Here is a 24,606-nt window from a genome sequence, read left to right as displayed (position 1 = left end):
GGAAGAGATACCCTTCTCTCCACTAAGAGGAGAGAGGTTTCTTTTCTGCTAGTGTGGATGTTCATTTCAGTCAAAATGAGACAGACAATGTTCACTTTACTTTTCACCTGTCTCCACTTTGGAAGTCTGTCCTTGCAACCCTGCTCTACTTTCCAGAGTTAACAAACACATCTTAAAAGCTGATCAAATTTCATCTTATGAGCTGTTCCGTGAGTTTTCATCTCCACAGCTCCCACTGGAGTTTTTTTCAGAACCAGACTGCTCCTATAGTTAGGAACCTTCTCATTTCCATCCTGATCACAGCCAGCTTTTACCCATCTGTTCTTGTGCCAACAATTGTCTGGTTTTGAGCTAAGCTGCAAGCCATCTGACTTGTTCACAATAATGGACCAATGGTCTACTACAATGAAGGAAAGCAAAAGGTCAGATCTGCATCACAAAACACCTATTTAATTTTGCACCTAAAATTCCAAGTTACTCCAAATCCCAGAGAACAGAGTCAAAACATATACACACATGCTTTACATTCTGCATTAGCCCGCTAATGTCAAGTGAAAATGCAAAGGGATTTTTCTTAAACAGATCCCTCAGACTGGAAAGAACATAAAAAATAAATGCAGACCTGTAAATAACTTTATAGGTATATTACATACAGTTATGCAAGTCATTTATGCAATAACAATAAAGAGAAAATAAATTAAGATAGTAATAAAGTATAAAAAACTTACTTCCCAATGTTTTCAGGTAGTGCTTGCAGAGAGATGTCATTTACTGAAAGACACGTTAGATTCTGTAATTCAGGAAAGCTTTCGGGCAACCTATGGAGATATTAATTCAAATCAAGGACTTCCAGCAGAAGTATTCAAATTCATGTAATACATACTGGAAAAGAGAACATGTAGTGGAAAACGAGGCGTCTATTTAGCAAATACACACAGAGGGAGGCTTGCCCAGACTCCAGCATGACTCTCAGAAAATTCTAAGGATCATAGTAAGAAAAAAGACAAAACATGACTTAGAGACTTTGAAGTTTCTTCTGTGTCAAAGAACAGGTAATATCCCTGTCTCCTAGCCCCTCTCTTCCCTGTCCCCAATTTGAAACTTCAAAATGCTATAGGGCTTGAGAACATTTTAAGCATTTTAACAATTTTTTTTAAAAAATCAAACATATTAAAAATTTTTTTTTTATTTTTATTTTCCTGTATCACCTAGATGGTAAAATAATTAAATGAATTATTTTTATTCAGGCTTCAGTTACATACACGCTTACAGCATGGCCATTTTGTATTAGCTACTAGGCTGCTTTTCAATTGCTGCTTTTTGAAGAAACAATCTGTTCACTACGAAGACAACAATGTTGTCATTGTGAATGTTACAACATTTCACATTTACTGGTTCACAACACAACAGCATGTAATCCCTCCCTTCTTACACTATAAAATGCAGCCATATGCAAAACACTCCCAAAGTTCCCAAAGCCTTTAGGTCCATCACCCAGACGGTCTTCTGCAAGGCTCAGCTTCCCCTCCCCTCACACAGACGGATTCCTGTACCACTCACTGCTTGCTGGCAGCCAGGTTGCACCAAGCAGCTCAGTTTGCAGTTGCACAGGAGACAGGGTGGGGTAAAACGGGCAATGAGGTAGAGGAGGAGAAGCCCCTGGCCCGGCCATCCAACTTCTGCTCGACCCCCAGAGCATGCAACCTAAGCTGAAGCTGTAGCATTTGGTTTGGTTGCTGCTCTCCCCATCACCCAGCTCAAGGCACATGGTATGACCTGCAGGCAACTAACCAAAAGGAGATGCACACCTACAGGCAAATACAACTGTGCATGATGGGGAAAGGGAAAAAGACAAATTACAACAGGTGGCCAGGGAGGGCTTTTCATGTGTTCAACTCCATACTGCACTGTTTGTCATTTTCTGGACCCTGTTAACAGAACATGCTCAATATCTCCAAAATGTGAGCTCCACTGTAACTATTCATTATCATTTAGGCTCTAACAGGTTTAAGACTGGAGTTAAACGGTCTGATTATCTTTTGGTCAGCCCTGAAGTGGACAAGTAGTTGGACTAGATGATTGTTGTAGGTCCCCTCCAGCTGGAACTATTCTATTCTATCCTATCTATAGCATATAGTGGACTTCCAGTCTAATCTACAATAAATGTGCCTGCTTTTTATTAATATAAACCATCTGAAAACAGCTGGAAAAATGGTCTGCCAGGCACTTTTAATGCTGCAGGTTCATCAATGATTAAGTCTGACAATGAGGCAACATACTGTATTAGTGGTAGGACACTGATTGGGAAGATCTCCGACTGGCTTTTGAGCTTAGAGGAAATAAGGACAAGAATCAATGGCCAAAAAAAGTTCCAGGATATCACACAGAAAAGGAAATCACTGCTAGACTTTCCCACTTTGCCTGGGTAAATTAGTACGAAACCTACATGCTGTTATATAGGTAAAACTGAAATTCTGGATCTCATCACAGAAAATACCTGGCAACCATGTGTAAACAGCTTCTGGTGTCTGTGTTTTCTAACTTAGTAAACTGCTTGGAGTGATGTTTTCCAGGACACACATACACTTTGGAGCCACTTTATCAAGAATTTTTAAAATTCCCTTAAACTGTCAACAAAGAGTTATGAGATCTATTTCAACCCCATTAAGAAGCCTTTCAACTCTTCTGTTAATTCCACTCGGCTGTAGCTGTGCATTACAACACTGCTGTTTAAGGAAAAACATTACTTGGGCCCCAGGCCTTATTCAGCACACAAAACGGAGAAGGATAACTAGCACACTACTACAGACAATTTTGATTTCAATACCACGAGATGCAGCTCTGAGCTTTACGTACTGCACGCTGATGCCTGGGAAAAAGGTGGCCCTCACCACTTGCATATCTAAACATCAGTTCAGCCTCAGTTTGCTTTACCAGATTTTTGTGGTATTATTATCCTCACTATATAAATGGGCTACAGAGGCACAGGGACTAAGATCACAAGTGACCCTTTAACGCTCAAAGATATGACTTTCCAGAGAACTTAGGACGCACTATGGGCGATATTCAAAGTGCAGTTCTGAAGAATCTCAGCCGCACACGTGGGAGAAGCCGTCTTGCAAAACCACTGGAGCGGCTTAAGATATTACAGACACTCTTCTGTTTGTTAGCACTCCTGCACCCCAGCCAGCCAGCTAATCCTGCAAGTATTCCCAGCCCATCTCAGTGCAAAGCAAAGCAGGTCGGCCAGCGCCCACTGTAAATACTCTGGTTTATGTGACTTGCTCAGCATCACAAAGGAGCTCTGTGGCATGGGCCGGTTTAGGAAACAGTTCTCCAAATAGTATTCAAAGGCCTTAACTAGCAGATCACCTCTTCCTTGCTATCTCCAGCCTCATTTCACTAGATAAATTCCAAATTCTTCAGCAAATGGAACAGAGAAATGTAAACAAAACTCCTCTTCTATACTAAAAGTGTGCGCAATCCCCAACCCCAGCTCATCAGAACACAGACCAGGAGCAGCCGTAGGAGCCACCAACATATGCAGTGCATTTTTGCCACATGTTACTGCATGTCACTGTGTCCCAATTGATGGGAGGTGATGAAACACTAGTCCAAGCTTTAATCATTAGTAAAAGCCATTATCTGCAGCAGCTGATCTAAAGTCTATTCCAAATCATCAGGCACCTGGGTTTGTGCCAATGCATTCGTGCTAACCATTGCCTTATCTCTCCCAAGTATGAGCATGGTTTTCCTATGCATTTAAGAAGAGGAATGAAAATTACTTAAGAGACAATCAGATTTACATTTTTCCTGGTTGGCTAACAAATTTCATCCCCTCCCCAGAAAGATGCACATCACTTTTTAAACCTGAACTTTTGCTGCAGTCCCTGCCAGAGACACACACTGTTGGCAAGATTTCATAGAGATCCTAGATCACAATTTTTAAGGGCTTATTTAAAATTGTAATTGTTACAGCAAGATTGTAATTCTGGTATGGCAAGTACTAAGAAGAAGGTGGAAGTTACCTAGTCAGTGGATTCCCACTGAAATCTGCTACCTGTAGTGCTCTGCAGAATGAGATGCTTTCTGGTATTTCAGGAATATCTGCAGAAGAAAAAAAAAAGGAAAAAAAAATTGTCAACAACTGTACTTCATCTACACTGAAATTGTCTCATTACATTCAGTAACTTGCTGCTGCAAGGAGTTATCCTGGTATCTTTCAAGACATTTCAACATGCAAGACTGCTTCACATCCAAGTACACGGCTGTCACGGCAGAGCCATTTTGTGCTTTTTCACATCCAATTTCCCCTTCCTGCTCCACGCTGGTCTTCCTGATCCTAGACTACTCACCTGTCCTTGGACTGATCTTTATCAGCCTCTGCCCATCAAAAAACCAGACTCTCTATGTGCTAGGACTGTCCTAAAGAACCAATTAAAACCTGAACCTCTTGTAATTTGATCAATACACGCCCACAACCTGTGCTGGCAGAAAGTAGCGGGGGGAGGGAAAACAAGGGAAGGAAGAAGAGAATGTGCAAGTCTCTCCACACTCTCAATGTACACTCATGGGAGCAGAACCAGCCTCCCTCACACTAAAACCAGGTAATTTGAAAATATTATTCAAATTGCCGGGTCCCAAATAAGTGCTAGTACACTATTTCAGATTTCCAGAAAGCAATCAATCAGAGATATTTGTATGTGAAAACAGACTTTTTTTCAAGTATCTTCAACAGAACACATTTACCTACTGAAGTTAGGCATGCTATCTTAAAAATAAAATTGTCTTCTGGACCTCTTACATCGAGCTGTATTTCTATGAATAGGCTGTGGGTCCTCTGTGTAAGTCCTTGTTTACTGTCACTGAGATCCAGCAAAAATGAAACAAACACGTTTGGTTTCCTTGTTTAACAACTTAGATTTTTATGATTCATTTTGAAAAGAATTCAAAAAGAAAAAAAAAGGCAAATCTTAAAGTAAAAATCGGACTTCTGTTTCCAAGTTTTTTTCCTATTTCCATTTTTTCTACAGAGCATTACATCTACTCCATCTCCTCTTCCTGCTGTTCTCATCACAAAGAATACTTCGGGAAATATCCTCATAGATTTTCCTCATGCAAGTGGCACCACTGACCTCAGCAGCCATCAGTAATCTAAATATGTTGAAAAATATTTGGAAATTAGGTCTCTTCCTACCTAGCTGAGTAACTCAGAATTGACTGCCTATGTATTTCATTCAGCTCTTCTCCCCAGAAGTGGTGCAATGGAGGGAGGAGGGGAGGAGGGAGGGGAGTACCCACTCATCAGGTTCACGTCTTGCCAGGTAATCTGAGCAAATGCATCTGTTTTGAATGATTCCGAGCTCAGAACTGAACCCAGAGCCAGCAAGAACATCTTCCAAACCCACAGGTCACCAGCTGTGAACGATCAATGAAAGGGTGGTAGAGGAGCATCTCCTGGGAACCTTCTTCTGTTTCCTACATGAGTGGGAAGGGCTGGAAGGAAGGAGGGAGATGGGCACCCCCAAATGGGTTTCACTCCATCCCAAGAGGTGCTTCCTCTTGGAATGGAAGCAAATCACTCTTGCCTCACGAACCCCAGTGCTCGCAGGACACTCACCAGGCACAGCTTTGAAAACAGCCGGGGCAGATGGAGAAACGGTTCCTAATGATTATGAGTAGCTCTGGAGTGGTCTAATCACTAACCCCAGAAATACAGTGCATATTCAGAAAATATATTCACTGTTGCTAAATGTCAAAATAATGAATGAGAGGGGTGAATACCCACAGTGTGAGGCATCAAACAACCAAGCTGTGCTTCCACGACGCCAAACAAAGCCACCGAGGGTGAGGTTTGCATGGAGAGGTGTGTGCAGCACAAATAGTTCCCTCAGTACACTTGGTGAAGGAGAATAAAATACTGTTAAATGTACACAAACCCTAGGGCCTGTCAACAGCAGTAGTTTCCCCATAAAATGGAACGGGTAACTTTAGAGACTAAGTCCCATCAGAGATGTTTTATATGTTCTTACCCACCCACTCCTCCATAACAGCTTTGCTATTTGAGGAGAAACAGTTGATCTTTCCTAGAAATCCAACAGCAATGAGATAAATTCAGAGTGAAACATTAGGTGAGGCCTTTGAGGTTAGAAGGCACAGGTCACACCGAGTCCCCAAATCAGGATTAAGAGAGCTCGCTCCCCTGTGGCAGCTTGCCTCACAGAAAGACCAGACCACATGGCAGGACATCAGCCTGGTGCAAAGGCCAGAGAGGTATGGGGGCTGCGATTCGGGACCCTGTGCAGGGGGCGTCAGGCCGGAGAGCAACCAAGCCTTGTGGTCAGGCTCTTTGTACCTCTTCATGGGTTTCATCTCATTTGCAAGCCTAAATCCAGCACAACACGTGCCAGTGACGCAGTCAACAAGCAGATTCTCCACGAAGAACCTCAAAAGTAGCCATGAAGCTACTGCAGGAGCCACAGGGCTCCCACATTTAAATCAGGGACACTTGAACAACCAGCCTATTTCAAAGTGTCACATTCACAAGCGTCTCTGCTGACCTCACTTCAGGAGTCAAAACCTCCTACTTTATACCTCTCAAATGGTAGGGACAAACAGGTCTGAATAGTGGCATTTGAATAACTAAAAAAAAAAAAGTATCATTAAGATTGCCTGATTAAATGACCTTAAAGTGATAAATTCTCATAACACTCTAAGTCGTAAAAGCATTTGCCTGTCACTAACACTCCAGAAAGTAAAAACACTAACGTCATTGCAGAGACATTGCTCTGTCTTGCAAAACAGATGGCAAATAAACTACTACTTTTTCTTTTTTCTTTTTTTTTTATTAAACATTTATGTAGAAACATTCACTTTTGAAAGGGTGTTCGAAGAAATACAAACAGTACACAGAAATGAAAACCTTCCCTTTCCCTACACAGAAATATACATAAAATCAAAACAAAATCAAAACTACATTTACAGACAGCAAATTTTACCCGTTCCAATCCTCTATGATTGAGTGCTGCCTGTAAAAGACTGAATTTGTACTACAGGATTATTGAAGACAGAGGTCCTACATGTACTCAACAGACGTTGTTACTTCTACCTTGCATTACAGCAGTGACAAACACTGATACTGAGCTCTGCTAACCAGCAGCAAGTAAAGTGTGTCACCCACCACCTAGTCTTCATACCATCCTTCCCTGGATAAGTAGCTGGAGAAGTCCTGAAAGGGACATCACTATTTCAAAGCTTCCGAGGGCTCAGAATAACTCATTTCTTTGCAACCATGCCAGTGTCCACAACTTTTATACATGCATATATGTACACACATATATGCACACACACCCCTTTCACATACAGATACACTTTCTGCATGTGTGAATCACTCTCCCAGATAAAAAACAAAAAGCCCCACAAAAATCAAAGCTCAAGTAGAAGTAACTATCCTAATTTGTTTGGGAAAAAATATATATATACACACACACACAAAAAAATGTAACATATAAAGCAGAAAAACTTAAATCCTCAATGACAAAGTTTCTGAAACTAAACATGCTACCGATTTCCTCCACCAACATGTAGTTTCATTGCCATACTGCAAATAATTTCTCTTCTACTTCTGTATGATGGACTATGAAAACCAGAAAATACGCCTTCTCAGCAAAACTATTTTGATAAGCTTTTTCTGTTACAATTCTAGGGTATTATCTGTAAAAACCAACAAGTATCTGAGCTAAGTAAAAATTACTCTAATATAAGATACTACTTGAAATAAGACAGTATAGGCACTGCTTATAGTTTGGATGCATTTGAAAACTACAAAATCTGTTCTGAAAATGAAATGCGCTTTCCCAGCCTAGTTATTCCAGGCTATGAAGTCACTACATGAGCAAAAATCTTCAATAAGAAACGGTAACAGGCACAGGGAAAAGAGGGGAAATTCCATTTCCACATTAAGCTTTTTTTTTTGCATGTAAAGTGCATTTTCGTCCCCACATTGATACTTTTTCCTGTATCTGATTCATTTTTCTCCTCCACCTAACTGGACAAGGGACAGACAAAAATTCAGCGCAACTCTTTGAACTGAGGATCATTATACATTTAGTAAGTTCAACAAGGTTGAAATAGAACTTGTTTTAATTGCAAGGCATCTTAAAAAGATTTCTCAGGCAAAACACAACCAAGTTATGAGGAGATACTTTATCACTGCATGTGAAGACTACTGTAACATTGCATTGAATAAATGAAGTCAGAAGAGAAAAGGCAAGGAACATTTTAGCATATGACAAAAAAAAAATGGAGTGATTATTATAGCAGAGAAGATGATGGTCCATAATAGAAGCGTTGACATAATTAACTGAAATGCAACAGAGGATATTAAAATATATAAAGAAGTCCTTCTGTCTCTTGATGGATTAAACAGCTTTCACCATTACTGTTAACTACTCGATTTTGTTACAGACATTAACACGTACATCTCTGCCAATATCAGCAGCAGTAAGGTTGAATGCTTTTCTTGCCACTGCTGGATAACCAGCTCAAATCCTACTTAAAAATCTAGGATTCTTCTAATGCTACACACTGACGAATGCTCTATATTTACACAATGCCCCAGATGTTCTGGCATAGAGATTGTGCAGCATTGCTAATCATAAAGCCATAAACCAAGCATAAGCCCTGTGACGTGTGACAATACAAATACACTGGCAGCAAAAAGAAGTCGTGCCAGCAGAAGCAGATGAAAATCAAGCTTGGCAGTCATGTATATAAGAGGGCATACTTCCCCCCGCCCCCATTCAAAATACCTCTTCAGATGTTTATCATTCTAGTTTGCACAAGAATTTGCTAATAATCTAGCAAGTCCTGTACAAGTGACTAAAGAGGTAGGTTTGACACTAGGGAATTCTGTACTGTCTGAATGAGAAAATTACTTCTAAAAATCCTTTTGTTTGGTGCTAATCTATTTTTTGTTGAAGATTTTTACAACAGCAAAATCTCTCAATCCCCATTCCCCCCCTTTCCTTCTTCTGATGGCTGGGAGGGTGGGGAAGAAGACAGCCTTCAGTTTAAACTGATAAAACCTTTTGTATGGCACATTTTTACAGCATTGTATATCGAATTTCAAGAACTAACAGTATTTTTTTTCTACCCAAAGGCTACACGGCCAGCATCCTTTACACATTCTGCAATAGTGAACATAATTTCCAATACCTAATCAATATCGAGACAGCAATGGCCAGGAAGGTCCTAGGCTGCGACAGGGCTACCAGAACAGAGCTACTCAAACAGTGGACTCTAGCTCAAAGTAAAAAGTATTTTTACAACAACTTAGCTGAAGTCTTAGATGTGTCACATTCCTGAGGAAGAGTTTACAATGTTCAAGAGTCTTTCCAGGAGCAACTACTGGACGCTGTTATATTTTCCAGCTATGAAGGCGACACAGAGCACTGTGCTTTAGGAGGGCTGGAGCTGGCACACCCCGTACACCCCCAGCAAAAGTCAACTGAATAGTCCTGATCTAGACAGTCATAGCAGAAGGCCCACAACCACCTATGTACAACACAGGCAAAACACCTTAACCGCTTAGTGATTAGTAATTCATTAATGTATTAAGCAGTTGATTAGTTTATACCAAATGTATACTCAGGAAGCCCATTCCAGACTCAAAGACTGTGAATTCATGCAGCATTATCCCTCAGGAGAGAGATAACCAGAGGCGAACCAGATCTCATCCATCAAATTCAGTACACAGAAGAATCTTCCCCCTGCCTCTTCTCACATACATAATATAAAATATCTAGTATAGTGTATCACACATACACAAAAGGTCCAATAAATCATTAAGCATTGCAGTGCTCAAGTGATTTAGGAGCCTAGAGGTTCTCTTCCCTCTTCCACGGAGGTTCCTCTGTGCCACCCACTGCAGAGGGGTCTCTGAGATGCCTGCCCTTGGGAAATCTCTCCCACCGCACTCTCCACCTCCTCCACCTTCCCAATGTGGGAGGAGGAAACTGCCCGCTTCATCAAATACCTTACAAGAAGGAATTTGTGGTGCAAATATTTGTTTGTCTTTATGAAGGGCTCTTCAGCTGCAAAGCCCAGCTGAGTATGCTGTTGTCTTGCAGACGCCACCACCACATCTCTCTACCCTCCCCAAAGCAGCCAAGTGCAGCTCCCAGAGGTTCTGTCTCCGCGGGGGGAAGCGATGGAGGAAGGTCACTCATCCTCTCCTCCCATTTCCACATTAAAATCATGACATACACAATGATCTGACAGGCTTCTTTTTTTCTAGAAACTGGAAGGTTTTGCTCCTAGCCCTGAAGTCTGCAGTACCTCTTGTAAGTATACATTACAAATTCTGGGGCACAATGTGACAGGAGTCACACCGCTCTTGCAAAGTCTATTAAGTGGCTCTTGTACAGGTTGTAACATTTTCCTCTTCAAGCTCTGAAGCTGAGGATATACAAAATACAAGAGATATGGCTCTTTTAAGACTGACCCGTCTTCACAACTTTAAGGAAAATTTACAAACAGGTTCAGGATGGGTTTTCTCAACTAAATCCCTTACTGTATAATTAACAAGAAACTGAAGCGAGGTACACATCTCATTCCTCCTCCTCATTGCTTCTGGATACATCCCTTTTCCAAAGGAGGAGAGGAGCAGGGGAAAAAAACCCTCACAAAACTGCATTTCATGGATACATAGATATTATTTCAATTTACTTGGGAAAAAAACTGTGCGGGGACATAAAAACAAGCTGGTTTTTGAACAGATAGCATGTGGTAAATCAACAGACTGCCCTTCTCAGCTGCAGGAAGAAGCAGTAACAGAGGACCAGGAGCTGTAAATTGGAAACAGGAGGACAAAGAAACCGGGGGGGGGTGGAGGGGGGGAGCTCAAAGATCAGATCACATGGAAACAATACTTCCAGGTGAATTAAGTGGAAGAGCCTGAGTTCAGCAAGGAATTTAGGTCTTCTACCTTTTTACTGATACATGCCAATGAAGAGTTAAACAAGGCTAGGAGACATTTTTATAAGGATTTCCATCTTGGACCTCGAGGCTAGCAGGAATTAAATACTTTTAGTCTGAGAAGCAAGAAAAAAAAAAAGTAAAACCTAATATTCTACCTATGAAGCTGCGGATGCCAGAAAGTGTATTAAGTGTTTTAGCAGCAAAGTTACAGATTTATTGGATTAATTCTTCAGTAACTTCATAGTCATGGCATCTAACCTTCTCAACAAAAAAGAAACCAAAACCCAAGCAACTCTGTGGATACAAGAACTAACAACGCCTGTTTGCAGTTTGCCATTTTATGATCTCTAATCTAGATTATCCAGAAAATGAAGTATTTATTTTATGTCACTCCCATATGGATTGTCTGATGTTTAACGCTTTAGCTGATACTTCAGCAGGCCAAAGGTTTCTGTCTCCACTTGTTCTGCTGCTTAAAAAAAAAACAACAAAACCCTCACTAAGAAGCCTAAAAAGCAAACAAAACCACCCCCCTAAAAACCCAAACAAAAAAAAAAACCTTCAAAATCCATAGCCTTCTCTTGAATTTGGATGAAACCAGACACTGTTGCTAGATGCGCACACAAGTACATTTAGCAGTTTCCTTAGAAAAAAGTTAAATCTGGCAGAATATACCATGATGGAAAAATTCACTTTTCTGTAATCCATTTAAAAGTAACACCTTCTAAACTTCTCTAATTAGATTATTCCATCATGAGATTTCACTCATCTTCTCTTTCCCAATCAGTCAGCACTTGCTGCTTCTTCCTTCCCCTACCTGATGAGGCTTGCTCAGTGACGAGGTCCAGTCTTTTCTCTCTCACCTTACTTCTCCTGCTGCATATAAAGTTCACCTGCTCCTCCAACTTACCAACATCAAATTCATTTTAGTGACACAGATCCACAAATTCCAACTTTTACATCACCTCAAAGAGAGCAAGAATTTCTACGTGTCTGTGGGATTCCACAGTGCTCCAGAATCTAAAAGCAATTTGCAGTACATGTTTGTTTCTTCCCCAGTACTCTGTACATTGATCCCTAAACTTCATGTGTAAAACATGAAGTTGATAATGTTTTTTAAGCACAGGTTTTAAACTAATCTCAAGGGAGGGATGGGGAATAATAAAAAGAAAATACATGTCACTAGAAATTAGATGTGTCAAAAAAACAAACAAACAAACAAAACAATACCCAACCCAACTGCTAGCAAGCAACCATCTAAAAGAGTGAAAAATTCTGCTATCTCCAAGTCTGCAACAAGGAAGCTCTGCTTTCATTAGCACAAAAAAAAAAAACCACAAAACCAAAAAACAGTCACTGGCCTGACCCAGGCTAAAGCTTCAGATCATCTGCAGCAGTGCTCTGCCACCATACAAACCACAGTAGTCTCTGGTGGGATGTCCCATGGCTTTCAGGTGTTCACAACCAGGGTTGCAGTGAGTGCATTCACAGGATGCTTTCTTGTACCAGGTAAGATGTGTCCATGCAGCAGGACGAGAGCAATTTTTTTTTGTCCATAAGTGCTCACCTGGACACAAAGCAGTTCTGAAGGCAAACAAGCAACATCCAGCAGTTGCGTATTTTAACAAAAAGATGTGTTTGCCAACCATACTGCCTCACAGCACAGCTTGCTGCCTTTTTTTTTTTGTCCTTGTCCACTGAGCAAGAAAGTGTCAATTCACAGTTATTTCTCAGCATTCTGGGTTTTACTATTTACCACCAGACTTGTACCAGCACATTCGTGTCAGGGCAGCTGGTGGCAGGCAGACAAGAGGATTTCACAGAGGAGGTCTCTGCTCAGATGCTGTGGAAGTGCAGCAGAGGTGGACAGCCAGATCCGAGATGAGAGCACAGGGCAAAAGGCAGCAGCTGTTAGATGAGAGAGTGGAGCCCATGTGGAGCTGCAGGACAGGATCAGAAGACTTAGAGTGCTTCTGCCTAATTAGCTTATGTCCTCACTGTAAAATAGCTGGGTCACCAGCTGAGGCTGAATTGAAATAAGCGCTCAAGCCTTTCCTCTGTCAGTATTTCTAGTTAAAACACTGGTTATCCTGCTTTCGGTGGGGGAGAAGAAAAGCAGGACACTTACCCACTTTGTGGGCAGAAGGAAGGTAATCCTACAGTACGGATGACAGGTATGTCTTTGAGGGCAGATAGCTGAATTAAAAGGGGAAGCATTGGTGTGCATGCGCTGATACAAACAAGTGAGCTGAAGCCCCAGAGAGCAAAGCAAAGATTACGCACCGCTCTGCAGTGGCATGGACTGATGCTCTGCAGGTCCGCTGCCACATGCTCACCCGGCCTTCTAAGGCAGCTTTAAATTACTTGCTAAATAAAATGTACCTATCACGCAATACACAATGAATGTGGTGTCCTGAGGATGACTAAGATCTGTAAAGAGACTTTTAATGAGGTTGTAAAGCAGCTAAAAAGAATAAACACTTAAAATAAAAAGCAGTAATATCAAACCGCCTGCAGCCGAAAGTAGAACAGTTTAATACCGTTGCTGTTGATTTCTGAAAGTACCCTGATAACTGAAGACAAAACAAAATAAAAGTTTCTCAATCTGCAAATATAATCCATTTTGGAAGTAAGGAAAAGGTAAAAATAAGGCTCATGGAGCATTTGGGACACTGGCCTACAGCTGCCAAAGACTGACCTCCAAAATCTTGGACACTACTCAGACCGTCAGCCTTGCATAGCAGCAGCTCTCTCTTTACACTACAGTGTTGTGACTATCGAGATGCTTCCTCAGAAGCATCTCTACTGTTTGGGTAATCCTGAAGTAGCATATTTAACTTTGGTGAAGTCTGCAATTATTTTCACATAAATGATAGCATATTTGCCGTAACATGGTGACTGTGTTGAGAGAGGATTTTGGAATGAGAATATCCTGATGTCACGAGACTTGTGTCCAGAACAACTGCACTATCAATACAGTCACACGCTCAGTTTAAGCAGAAACTACAGAAATCGGTAGCAACTACTATATCATGTAGCCAGAATCCATCTCTACGGTAGGTATGAAACTGCACACATTAAACAAACAGTATTATTCTTATTGGATATCAAAGTAAAGAACCACATTGAGATTTTGGTATCAAGCAACATGCAGAGTCAAATATGGCTTAACAAGATCTGCCCACACACAGATTTCCTCAGTAGGTGCCACAGCAAACCCATTGCTCCTCAGTTCACAAAGTAACAGATCTCAGCTCCGCTGAGAGCGGAGTCAGCAACAGAACCAGCATAATCCACCTACGAAGATTAACAAAATCCATTTAATTCTCCCACTGCACACACAGTTGCATCTTTTCCACTGTTTTGAGACTTGGGGCTTGGACGCAAGACCGAACCCCAAGGTTACAGAGCACTTCCACGGAGGAACAGCTAACTTGAATGCCTCTCTAGCTGCCAGCTAGAGAGCCACTACAGTTACTGCAAATCTGCTGGTACACAGCAACTACATTGATGCTACAGGCTTGCATGACCAAGTCCTTGGAAGGCATGTTCAATGGAAGCAAAAAGAGTAGCAGCAGAGAAGCCTGCCGGGCTTTTATCACAGAGACACAGCAACATGGAGGCACACACAGAAGTGCAAGAGGCTCATCTCCTACGTAAGCAAGGGGGTTAGTCTTCATCCGAGAAGGGGGTGGACAGCAGAATGGTACAAATGGCACTCCTGCAGCTGAGAAGGGTAGGAAAGCCACCCCCGTGCCTAATACCCAGCAGCCACTGTCCAGTGTGAAAGCTCACAGTGATTTTCTTCTTACCCTAAAAGAGCTGAATGAAACAAGCTGCTGACAATCTGTCAAAGGCTGGAAAAGGTATAGGACATTAAAAAAAAATAAAAATCCAGACTTCCACACCACACCTGTGAAGAGAAAGTATGTGTGGTGTAGCAATTTCTTTCAAATAAAAATACTACAATTAAATTAACACCTTCAGGGCATTTTAAGGAGCGTGCAATATCGTTGACAAAAACCTATCAGCAGAATCTGGAGGATTTAATACTTGTCAAAGGCAAACAAAAAACCCTCTTGGAGAAGAGGGATACTAAAAAGGAATGCACCACGTCTGCAAGAACACAGCATACATACGTAGCATACATAATCCCAAATATCAGCATGCATTAAATTAACTACAGAAACTTTATGCATTACCTCTCCTGTCTGGAAGAAGCTACAGAACAAGAAAAGCCATTAACATTTTAATGAATCTGGGATGGCAGAGCCCTAAGCTCTAAGAATTCAGCCTCCAGGGGTTGCGCAGAAGGAAAGGGGGGGAGGGAGTCACTGGAGGAAGCCTCTGTGAGATGAGCAGCATGGGTAGCGGCCTCCTACAAATCCCAGGGATCTCAAACAAGCGGCACGCGCTTCGAGAGAGAGGGAAGCTTAATGAAGTGCCAGCTGAGACGCAAGGAAAAAACTGCAGGAATCTGAGCACGTCTTTCTTCCTTTGGAGATTGCACTTGTTTTCTGAATCACAGGGTCTTTCGAGACTTATCCCGGGGCGTGCCCAAGTGCTGTGGGAAAACAAACAGCACACAGGCGCTTCTGATTGTGCATAGAGCAAAATCTCTCCTCTACCATGTAGAGCAAAGACTTGCACTGAAACTCAATGCAAAGCACAGGAGCCCTACCCAAACTTCCAAGGATGTCAAGCAAGGACGCTTCAGGTTCCCAGTATCCTTGCAGAATTCACCAGTGATGTGAGAATCCAGGAAAAGATTTACCCAAGCTTGGGGAGTCTGAGGGAACCAGCGCTAGTTTCAGACACACAGCAGTTGAGCATCTATCTCAGAAGACACTACAGGGAATACTCTGAGTCTCAGACACGCTTTGCCAGCAACTCAAAAGCTCAGGCATCCACTGTTGAAATCCTACGAGTGTTTTCTTTAGCCTCAGAACTAGTACATCAGCTTTTTGAACAACGTAAGACCAAGGGGCAGAGAGAAACTGCATTGCCAAATAACCTTCAAAGTGTTCACCATCACTATGCTGTTTTCTTAGCACAGCTTCCCTGCCCTCTGGTATTCCCATCCTTGATTCATCCATTCAACCTTTGTTCCAATAACAGCCTCAGCCAGACTAGAAAAGCACGGTGGGGATGCTTCCTAGGAAATCTGCATGAACACATGGCCTTGCAGAGGAATAAGAAATAGCATCAACATGCAAATAATCCAGGAAAAGTTTAAGATTATATGGCTCCTAGCCTTCCCCAAATCCTTCTCCTTCTCCACCACTAAGGCTCTCACCTTGCCCTCCCCAGACTTCTCTCACGTACACCCAAGATCACAGGAGCATCAAGTCTACATCTGCTGAAGATTTTTGCATTTTCCTTAGAAGGATTTTTGTAGTTCTAGATTCACTTATTAACCAAAAACTGCTTAAAGGATTAATTATGTAGCACAGTTTTAACATATACTAGCATGTCTCGGGCATTTTGAAACACTTGGGAATTTAAGAAAGCCACACTTAAGAGTTTCCCTGTTCACTTTTCCTGAGTGCCTATGAACTAGGGCTACTTACACAGTGGGTAACACCGCACTGCACAGGCATCCAGAGCTACCTCCGAAGAGTCGGGAGGGATCCTGCCTGGGGGGATCAATCCCACCTCTAGATGCAACATCTCACCACTGCACAAAACACAGCTGGCCTCTGCAAGCGCACCCAAGTCCAGCCATACAATATACCCACCATCTCATGGAACTTCAAAGATCATACACAGACCAAAGGATTAGAAAGTACGAGAAAGGAAGACATGTTACCATTTTATTATGAGGGAAATGGAAGTACTTTTGTTTATTCAAAACCCTTTCTGCCTCCTCCTGTGATGAGAGGTTAAAAGATAAAAGGACTACTCCTGTACACAAAACATTAAATGAATTTATATTTCTGTTTTTAAGCTCTTGAGGAAAACGAATGGCCAGAACTGAAAACAATTAGTGCCCCAAGCCAGACAGCTAAAGCAACAAAAAACACAGAACAATGATCTCTTATTTCCCAAGTTCAGATGTCACCATCACACTTCCCTATTCATGCAGCATACTACATTTTGAAAAGCTGGGCTCTTTTTCCTCTGCCTGAAAGGAATATAAAGAGTTCCTATTTTTTTTTCTAAGTACTTTGGTAGTTAGAAAAACAAAAACTGATGGGAGTGCAAACCACTGAACAGGAGAAACCTCTGGCAGGTTGAGAATCTGACATATTGGAAGGTGGGTTCAAAATACAAAGCTAAGAAACGAAAACACTGTAAATCTCCAAAATCTTAGGTGAGAATTCGCCCTGCAGCATCCCAGATGGTGTGTGTTTTGCCTTTTAATTTGAAGAGCTGTTGAGACAACCATAACATGACCAAACAGCAGAAAGTAACATCAGTCATCTTCTGCCGTGGCTCCCCCTGCATCACCTCGCACAGCGCGTTTTTCATTTGAAGAGTCAAGTCGTGCAATAACTGTGATATGATTAAACAGAGGGAAGCAGTATCAGTCACCTTCTGCAATGAACCACAGAGAAGAGAAAGTAATGCAATAAAACGGGTGATTAACACCGAACCTTGGATACAGGAAAGCAACTGCTCCCTGCCACCTGCATTAGTCCAACCCATCACTTGAGAAAACACTTCCTTGTGCAGTAATTTCTAATGACACACGCGCATCTACCCAACCACAAATGTTCACACCATCTGTTCTCGTTACAGTTGAGCTCTCAGGCCAACTTCCAAGTCAGGCTGACAGGAGTTCACATGGCTCTGATCCACCAGCTCTTTTGCAGATAGTCATTCATTTGCAAAGAGAATTACTAAGCCAACAGAAGGGTGTTTCCTTTTGTATAAGGTCTGTCACAGACAGCACCCAACTCAGCCAAACTCAGTAGCCAAAATACTGCATCAATTAATGCTCACGTATTTCTAAAATGTTTCAACTAATGTGTTTCTTCTGTCTCTCAGATGATTTCTTTTCAGTTTTCTTCTCTTGCAAGGTTTTGCAAATGTGCATAAAATTGTATGGTTCACAGAAATTTTTCAGCAACTGCCTAGAGACTCATTACACTTCATCAATTATATTGTCAGATAAAGATGGCATTAAAAGCACCAAACAAATAAAGGAAAAAATGCAAATTTCAGACAGTTACAGGAAGGTGAAGTAGTCACTGAATATTCTTCAGCGGGAAAGGGTCCCTGTGAAGTTAAACCGTAATGAAAAAAGGCTCCCTGTTGCACTGTTTCTTCTCTTAATATTCAGTTACATCCCTCACACACAACCTTGCTCTCTCCCACCCCATCCATCACACCTCAGAGAGCATTTTGTGCATATTCACTGCATATAAGGAAGCAAAAATAGCTGACAACTGCTCTAATTTGGTAACACGGATTCGCTGTTTCTAGATCACTGGGTCATACGGCTGCTTAAAGGTGACCCACCAGCCCCTGAATTTCTTGCAGAACTGGTAAGTTCACCAGGCCACACAGGGAAAAAAAAAATAGTTTTCACTCCATCACAGCTCGGGACAATAGAAGCAGCAAACATTACAACCGAATGATAAACCCATGTGGTTTCCAACAACACATTTTAAAAGACAGTTTCTCCCAGCATCCTTTTCTGAATTCATCTCTGCAGATGACAAACAGACTGATTCTTATTCCAGAAGTACAACTAGAAATACCAGCACTCTGCCTCTTGCTAATCACAGGTGAAGAGCAGAGCAGAAATAAAGAATTGGACTTCTAACCCATAGGCAGCCTTTTTTTGGACAGAAAGGAGCTTTTTTGTTTCAACCTCTTCTTTTTTTTCCTTCTTCTTCTAAGCATTTCAGATTCTAGGCATTTCAGAGAGCTTGGGGAAAGAAATCAACATTGTGACAGATACACCTATAAAAGTAGGATGTAAAGCATTCTTTAAATTGGAAAATAAAGCAGGCTCTCAGAAAGGCAGAACTACAGTCAAGCGTTATTTTATTACTGTATTTCCACCACCAGCTCTCCTCCGCTCTTTCCCTCCTCCCCATCTAGAACTACAGGCAAATCCATGAATTACGCAGAAAAGCATTCTGCAGAACATAGATAGCAACTTCAGAGACAGAAAAACCCTACTAACCCAGTTTTATAGACCATGTCATAGGACACTATAGAATCAAACAAATTAACATTGGAGCTTACCATTTCGAGACAAATCAAGCTCCACCAGCTGCATGAAATTCGCTATTTCTGGAGGGAGCCGCTGGATTTCATTATCACTAAGTCCAAGTTTCCGTAACTTCACAAGTTGGAAGAAAGGCTGAAAGAAAGAAAAATTTCCATGTCAGAAAATAGTCACATAACTCACATATAAGCATGATAAATGATAAGCAATAACTGGAAGCTGCCATGCAAACAGACTATAATCCGTGTTTTACCTAAAATGAAATTTATTTAAAAAAAAAAAAAAAAGTAAAGCTCGCTATTCAAGATCACAGCAGACAGACACTAGAGAAATCCAGAGTGCCTGCTTCAAAATCATTAATGGGGTGAGGTTACCCAGAAGGGTAATCAAAAGCATCCTAATTACACGCGGGGGCTCATTAGGAAGTTAATGCAGAGGGACACTTCTAAAGGATGATCCAGAAAACCCACAGAGAGGGGCTGCCAAGGTCTTCTTCACCGGCGAGCGCCATAACCAACTAGGTTACAGAGCCAGCCTCCCTCGGGAAGACTTTTCTTTCTAGCCTCATACACCCTCCGCCCCGCGGCCCAGTTTCAGAAGGACTAATGAAAGTTGGGTGGGATACACACAATTCCAGGTCTTCCCAGCTTGAGGAGGAACCCAACCCAGCCCTGTCTCTACGGTGAGGACATGGGCACACAATGCAGACAGGATGCTAACTTTCCCTGACCACCAGCTATGAGCTCAGAGGGTTTGGCAGCCCCCAAGACAAAACAACCCTCAAAGGAGACAGGCCAAGCCGCAAGTCAGGTCAACCCCAGGTGCTGGGAGCAGCTGGTGATCGAAAGACAAAATCATCATTAAAAACCTATCTGTCCTGGTTTCGACTGGGACGGAGTTAATTTTCTTCCTAGTAGCTGGCACAGTGCTGTCTTTTGGATTTAGTATGAGAATAATGTTGATAACACACCGATGTTTTAGTTGTTGCTAAGCAGTGCTTACACTAGTCAAGGACTTTTCAACTTCTCATGCCCTGCCAGCAAGAAGCTGGGAGGGGGCACAGCCAGGACAGCTGACCCAAACTGGCCAAAGGGATATTCCATAATATATGACATCAGGCTCAGTATATAAACTGGGGGGACTTGGCCCAGGGGGCGGTGACCGCTGCTCGGGGACTGGCTGGGCATCGTTTGGCAGGTGGTGAGCAATTGCATCATGCATCACTTATTTCGTATATTCTTTTATCATTATTATTATTGTTATTTTGCCTTCCTTTTCTGGCCTATTAAACTGTCTTTATCTCAACCCACAAATTTTACTTTTTTTTCCCCCGATTCTCTCCCCCTTCCCACTGGGTGGGGGCGGGGGGGACGGGGGGGGGAGCGAGCGAACATCTGTGTGGTGTTTAGCTGCCTGCCGGGTGAAACCACAACAGCATCCCTAGGAAAGCTGGAGAGCTCTTTATCTCATCACAGCTTTCCTCTCTTCCAGGCAGGCCTCTGAATGAGAGTGACTGCAAGTAGTGAGGATTTGTGCAGAATTAAATGACTTTATATACAAGTCATCTTGACCATAACTGACTGGACTCCTCAAATTTCGAGTGTTTTGTGCCCCCAGACTGCACAGGCATTTTTGCCCAGCAGTCAGAACCTGTGCATCTCACCCACTCGTGATATGTGTGCGTGCCTGTATCTTCATAGGTTCTGCCCCTCAGGGTAACTGGAAGATGCTAGTAAGTTTGGGATATCTGCTTACATTTAATCACCTGCAATCCTTTCTTGGAAATTAGCACTTTTTTAAATTATTCTTTTATTTTATTTAGGTGCTGGAGTGTGTGCTCTGAATGTCACTCAATTCTGTCTTAGATTGACACAAAAAGTGGCAGTAAGACAGGCATCTTACTAGGACACAAGGTAAAAGCACAGTCTTACTAATCTGTGTTACAGTCTTACTAATCTGTGTTACAATACAGGTTTTCAATCTTAGTTTGAGTGTCTTAAAGCCTGGTTTATGATCCTGGGTGTAAGAGCAAGGTTTTGCAACCTCAGCACCAATCCTTCAACATACATTGTTGTTCCTTGTCACAGAAAAATAAAACACAACTGAAATTAATGTGTTTTCCCTCAAAAACATGGGTTCCTTTTCGGGAATAAAAAGGATAAAGCTTTAAAAAGTTTATAAACACTCAGGAGTCAAAAGATGCACCAGATCTGAATGCAAAAATACAAAGGCATTTTTTGAGTCAGAATGGCACTCCTTCCCCCCCCCCCAAGCATTAAAGGCCTTTGATAACAGAGTTGAAATTGTAAGAGGAAGATAAAAAACCTTTACAATTCCACATTTCTAGCTCCCTAAAAACAAATATTACAATTAGAATAGCCACAAATGGTTTTTTAATCCTTTTTTGTCCTCACAAGATCCATAACTGCATTTTCATATCATTAACATTTTTTTAATCTTCTAAAACAAATGCATACCTTTTGCTAAATATTTATTAATGTAACTAAACCAAGAATCCATCAGAAGCTTAGAAAAGCACTTAAAGATACTTTTGTGAAAACACAGCAGGAGTACACTCCACAGAAGAGATCCCAATCTGTCCTAACACTGTCCAAAATAAATACTTGCCAAAGTGTTCCTCAGCCAGCGTGTAGCTGCTAAACTATATAACAGTTATAAATATTGATGTTCTACTACAAATCTTCTCATAACCAACAGTTGTCCTTGCCAAAGATGCTCAACAATGGCAAGTGAGAAAAGACAGAAGGAACATGGTTAAAGACAGAAGGAACATGGTTAAAAGACAGAAGGAACATCAAAAAGCTGTTAAGGGGTGGGCATCCCTAGGAAGGTTTGAGGGTCCTCACCGCACCACGTGTCAGTGTTGTATATATTTATTAAATGTGCAGAGCACATGTGTGCAACAAACAAAATTACACAATATTTAAAGGCATTCCTGTTTCTTTAACTGACTACTTAAAAGAAAAATGAACTGGGAGCTTTATTTCTGGTTTGCATAACAATTTTTAATGAATGACACCGTTTCCTAGATAAAAATCAGAAACTGCAGTTACATGAATGGCACTTCTTTGAACTTCTTGGTTTTTTCCTTTAAACTACAGAACTCAATCACTCTTGCATGTGTAGTACATCCTACTCCCATTTCAGTAACTATTCTTCCTTTATCCAAGGCACATCATTAGTGCTCTAAAGCACTACTGGAGAAGCAAGCACCTCCTTTTTGCCATATTTGTTTTACCTGTCAAAAAGAGCACAGGGAAGAAAGAGAATTAAGAGCTTACTGAATAGAGTTCAACAAATGTCTATATATATACAGACATATATATAAATAACTGCAATTTCTTAAATATATGCCAACCAGAAACACGTTCCTAATTCAATGTATCAGACACAGTTCAGCCTCTATTTGAAAAGCTCTAACACGAACCAAAGTGCAATGGGGTTGTTGGCCAGAGCGGCACATCCACCCAGCATGCTGTAATAGCAGGTTTTGATTGCAGACCCGACATCTCTACGAGTATCTTGGCAACACTTTTAAGGCTGTTTAGTTTAGCCAGCCTAATTAATAGTGCTTCAATGAGACAAATAATTCCATGAGCATCAGCACTAAAGAAGCCTACAACTTTCTATTTAGCGGCAATTCCCAACCTTCAGTTGAAGCTTTCCCTGCTGTCAAAGAATTTATAGAGCTTTCTCTTATATGGATTTTCTAAGAACACACATCTTGAATAGAGCCCTTCTCGCACTGGAAAACTAACCAAGTCTCTCTCCTACACCCAGCCACATATTTTTTAAAAAAATTTATTCTGGCAAAATTGGGTTGATGTCAGCCAACGGAAGAAAAAAAAAAAAAAGAGATAAGTGTGTGACTCCCTGAAAAGTATAAACAGACAGTGTGATCCCACCGTCCTTATTTTTTATACTTTTTTTTTTTTTTAAAGAATACCGCTACAACTGGCACTCTTGATCCTAGAAATAAAAGTTAACAGAATTAAGCCAAACTAGTAGGATTGATAAAACTCAGTATTTTCTCCTGAGAAAGTGGCCAAAACAACACATGTCTCTGGCTTTCTTTCAATGGTTCACTCCTGCAACAAACAACATTCATGCCAAAGAATCTTGCCTGAATGCTTCAGCACCTTTCCTAATGGGGAGAAAAAAAAAAAAGGAAATAGATGAAAACAATAGGCAGCTGAAATAAAAAACACAGGAGGGCACGAAGACCTACTTGCAGCTAACACTGTTTAAGGGGAGGAGCAACATCTCACTGCTAGAGCTTTTCCAGTGCTAGTGACATGTCAAACTCCAAACCCACTTGGCACAGGTAGCATAACTAAATGCTTACTGTGTTAAGCAAAACGTTTCCATAAAAAGGCCACTACTAGCAGCAAAGAGAATTAAAATTAGATACTTTAATGAAATCCACTGCCTAATATTTGAGATGGGCCAGCATGAGCAGCAGAAATTAGACCAACAGGGAGAGAAGGAAGAAAACTGCAAATCAACTCCAGTTTCAGGGTTATATTCACACAGGATAGAAAGAGATTTTCTTTTTTTTTTTGGTGCAGACACTTGAGCTGTTGCTGACAAGCTTAAAAATTTGTGAGTACTTGCTCTTATGTCAAATTTCCCTTAGACACCAATACGGATTTTTAACATAGGCATGCTGCCTCAGCTTTTAAGGCTTCTTCAGGAAATTACAGTATTATATTCAAACAGGAATTAGGGAAATGACCAAGACACAGTACATTACTAGGTCCTGTTTCTTAAACACCATCTATGTTTGTTTCACCTATTTTCCAAACCTATAACTGACCAGCTAAAGGATATCTGTGCTTTAGAATTAAAAAGCGACACACAGTAATTTAAACATAGTTTACCTCCTAATTGCATTCCTGCTTCAAATCTTACTCGAGGCTCCATTTTCTTCTCCTATGTTGTGAACAAAAATCAATGGGGAAGCCTTTACTTTATTTGTTCACTTCCATTCACCAGCTACGTGTCCTCCTTCAGTCGCTGGATAAGGGAAATTGCAATCAATCCTTCTCCCACCCTTTTTATACCGCCTCAGAAAGACCTCAGAAAAAGGTTTTTCTTCAGGCAAACACAAGCAGAAGCTGCAATTTCGTTTTGGTAAGCAAAGCAGTGAACAAGATAAGGCATCAAATCCATGAAATAACCTCGCAGCATGGCTGGCACAACGCTCTCCAGCTCTCCAACAAGGTCCCCAATCACTTGCTTTTGGACCCTGGAAGTTATTTTTTTGCCTGCACTGTTGCATGGCTTCAGCAAGGGAGCAGGGGAAGCACAACCTTTCTTTAGGTGAACACACTGCTTGGCGGTCAGGACACTGTGAGGAGAACAAGGGTTAAATCACGTAAGGCAGAAGCAGCACTGAGTTCAAGTGTTCTGCTTCCTGGGGA

The 24,606-nt window shown here is 41.4% G+C and overlaps 1 protein-coding gene across 1 annotated transcript in view; it reads right to left on the bottom strand.

The window, feature by feature from the left end:
* Window positions 1-24,606, bottom strand: part of LRRC1 (leucine rich repeat containing 1) — a 75,724-nt gene that overhangs the window by 38,835 nt on the left and 12,283 nt on the right. The window contains exons 2-4 of the mRNA XM_076332946.1: window positions 19,180-19,297; window positions 4,029-4,107; window positions 729-818 (exon numbers count right to left, since the gene is read on the bottom strand). Of these exons, the coding sequence (XP_076189061.1) occupies window positions 729-818; window positions 4,029-4,107; window positions 19,180-19,297 (287 nt within the window). The remainder of the gene's footprint in view (window positions 1-728; window positions 819-4,028; window positions 4,108-19,179; window positions 19,298-24,606) is intronic.

Source organism: Aptenodytes patagonicus, chromosome 3, assembly GCF_965638725.1.
Source record: "Aptenodytes patagonicus chromosome 3, bAptPat1.pri.cur, whole genome shotgun sequence".
Classification (NCBI taxonomy): Eukaryota; Metazoa; Chordata; class Aves; order Sphenisciformes; family Spheniscidae; genus Aptenodytes; species Aptenodytes patagonicus.
Note: the sequence above shows the minus strand (reverse complement) of the source record. Positions and strands in the feature narration are given on the sequence as shown.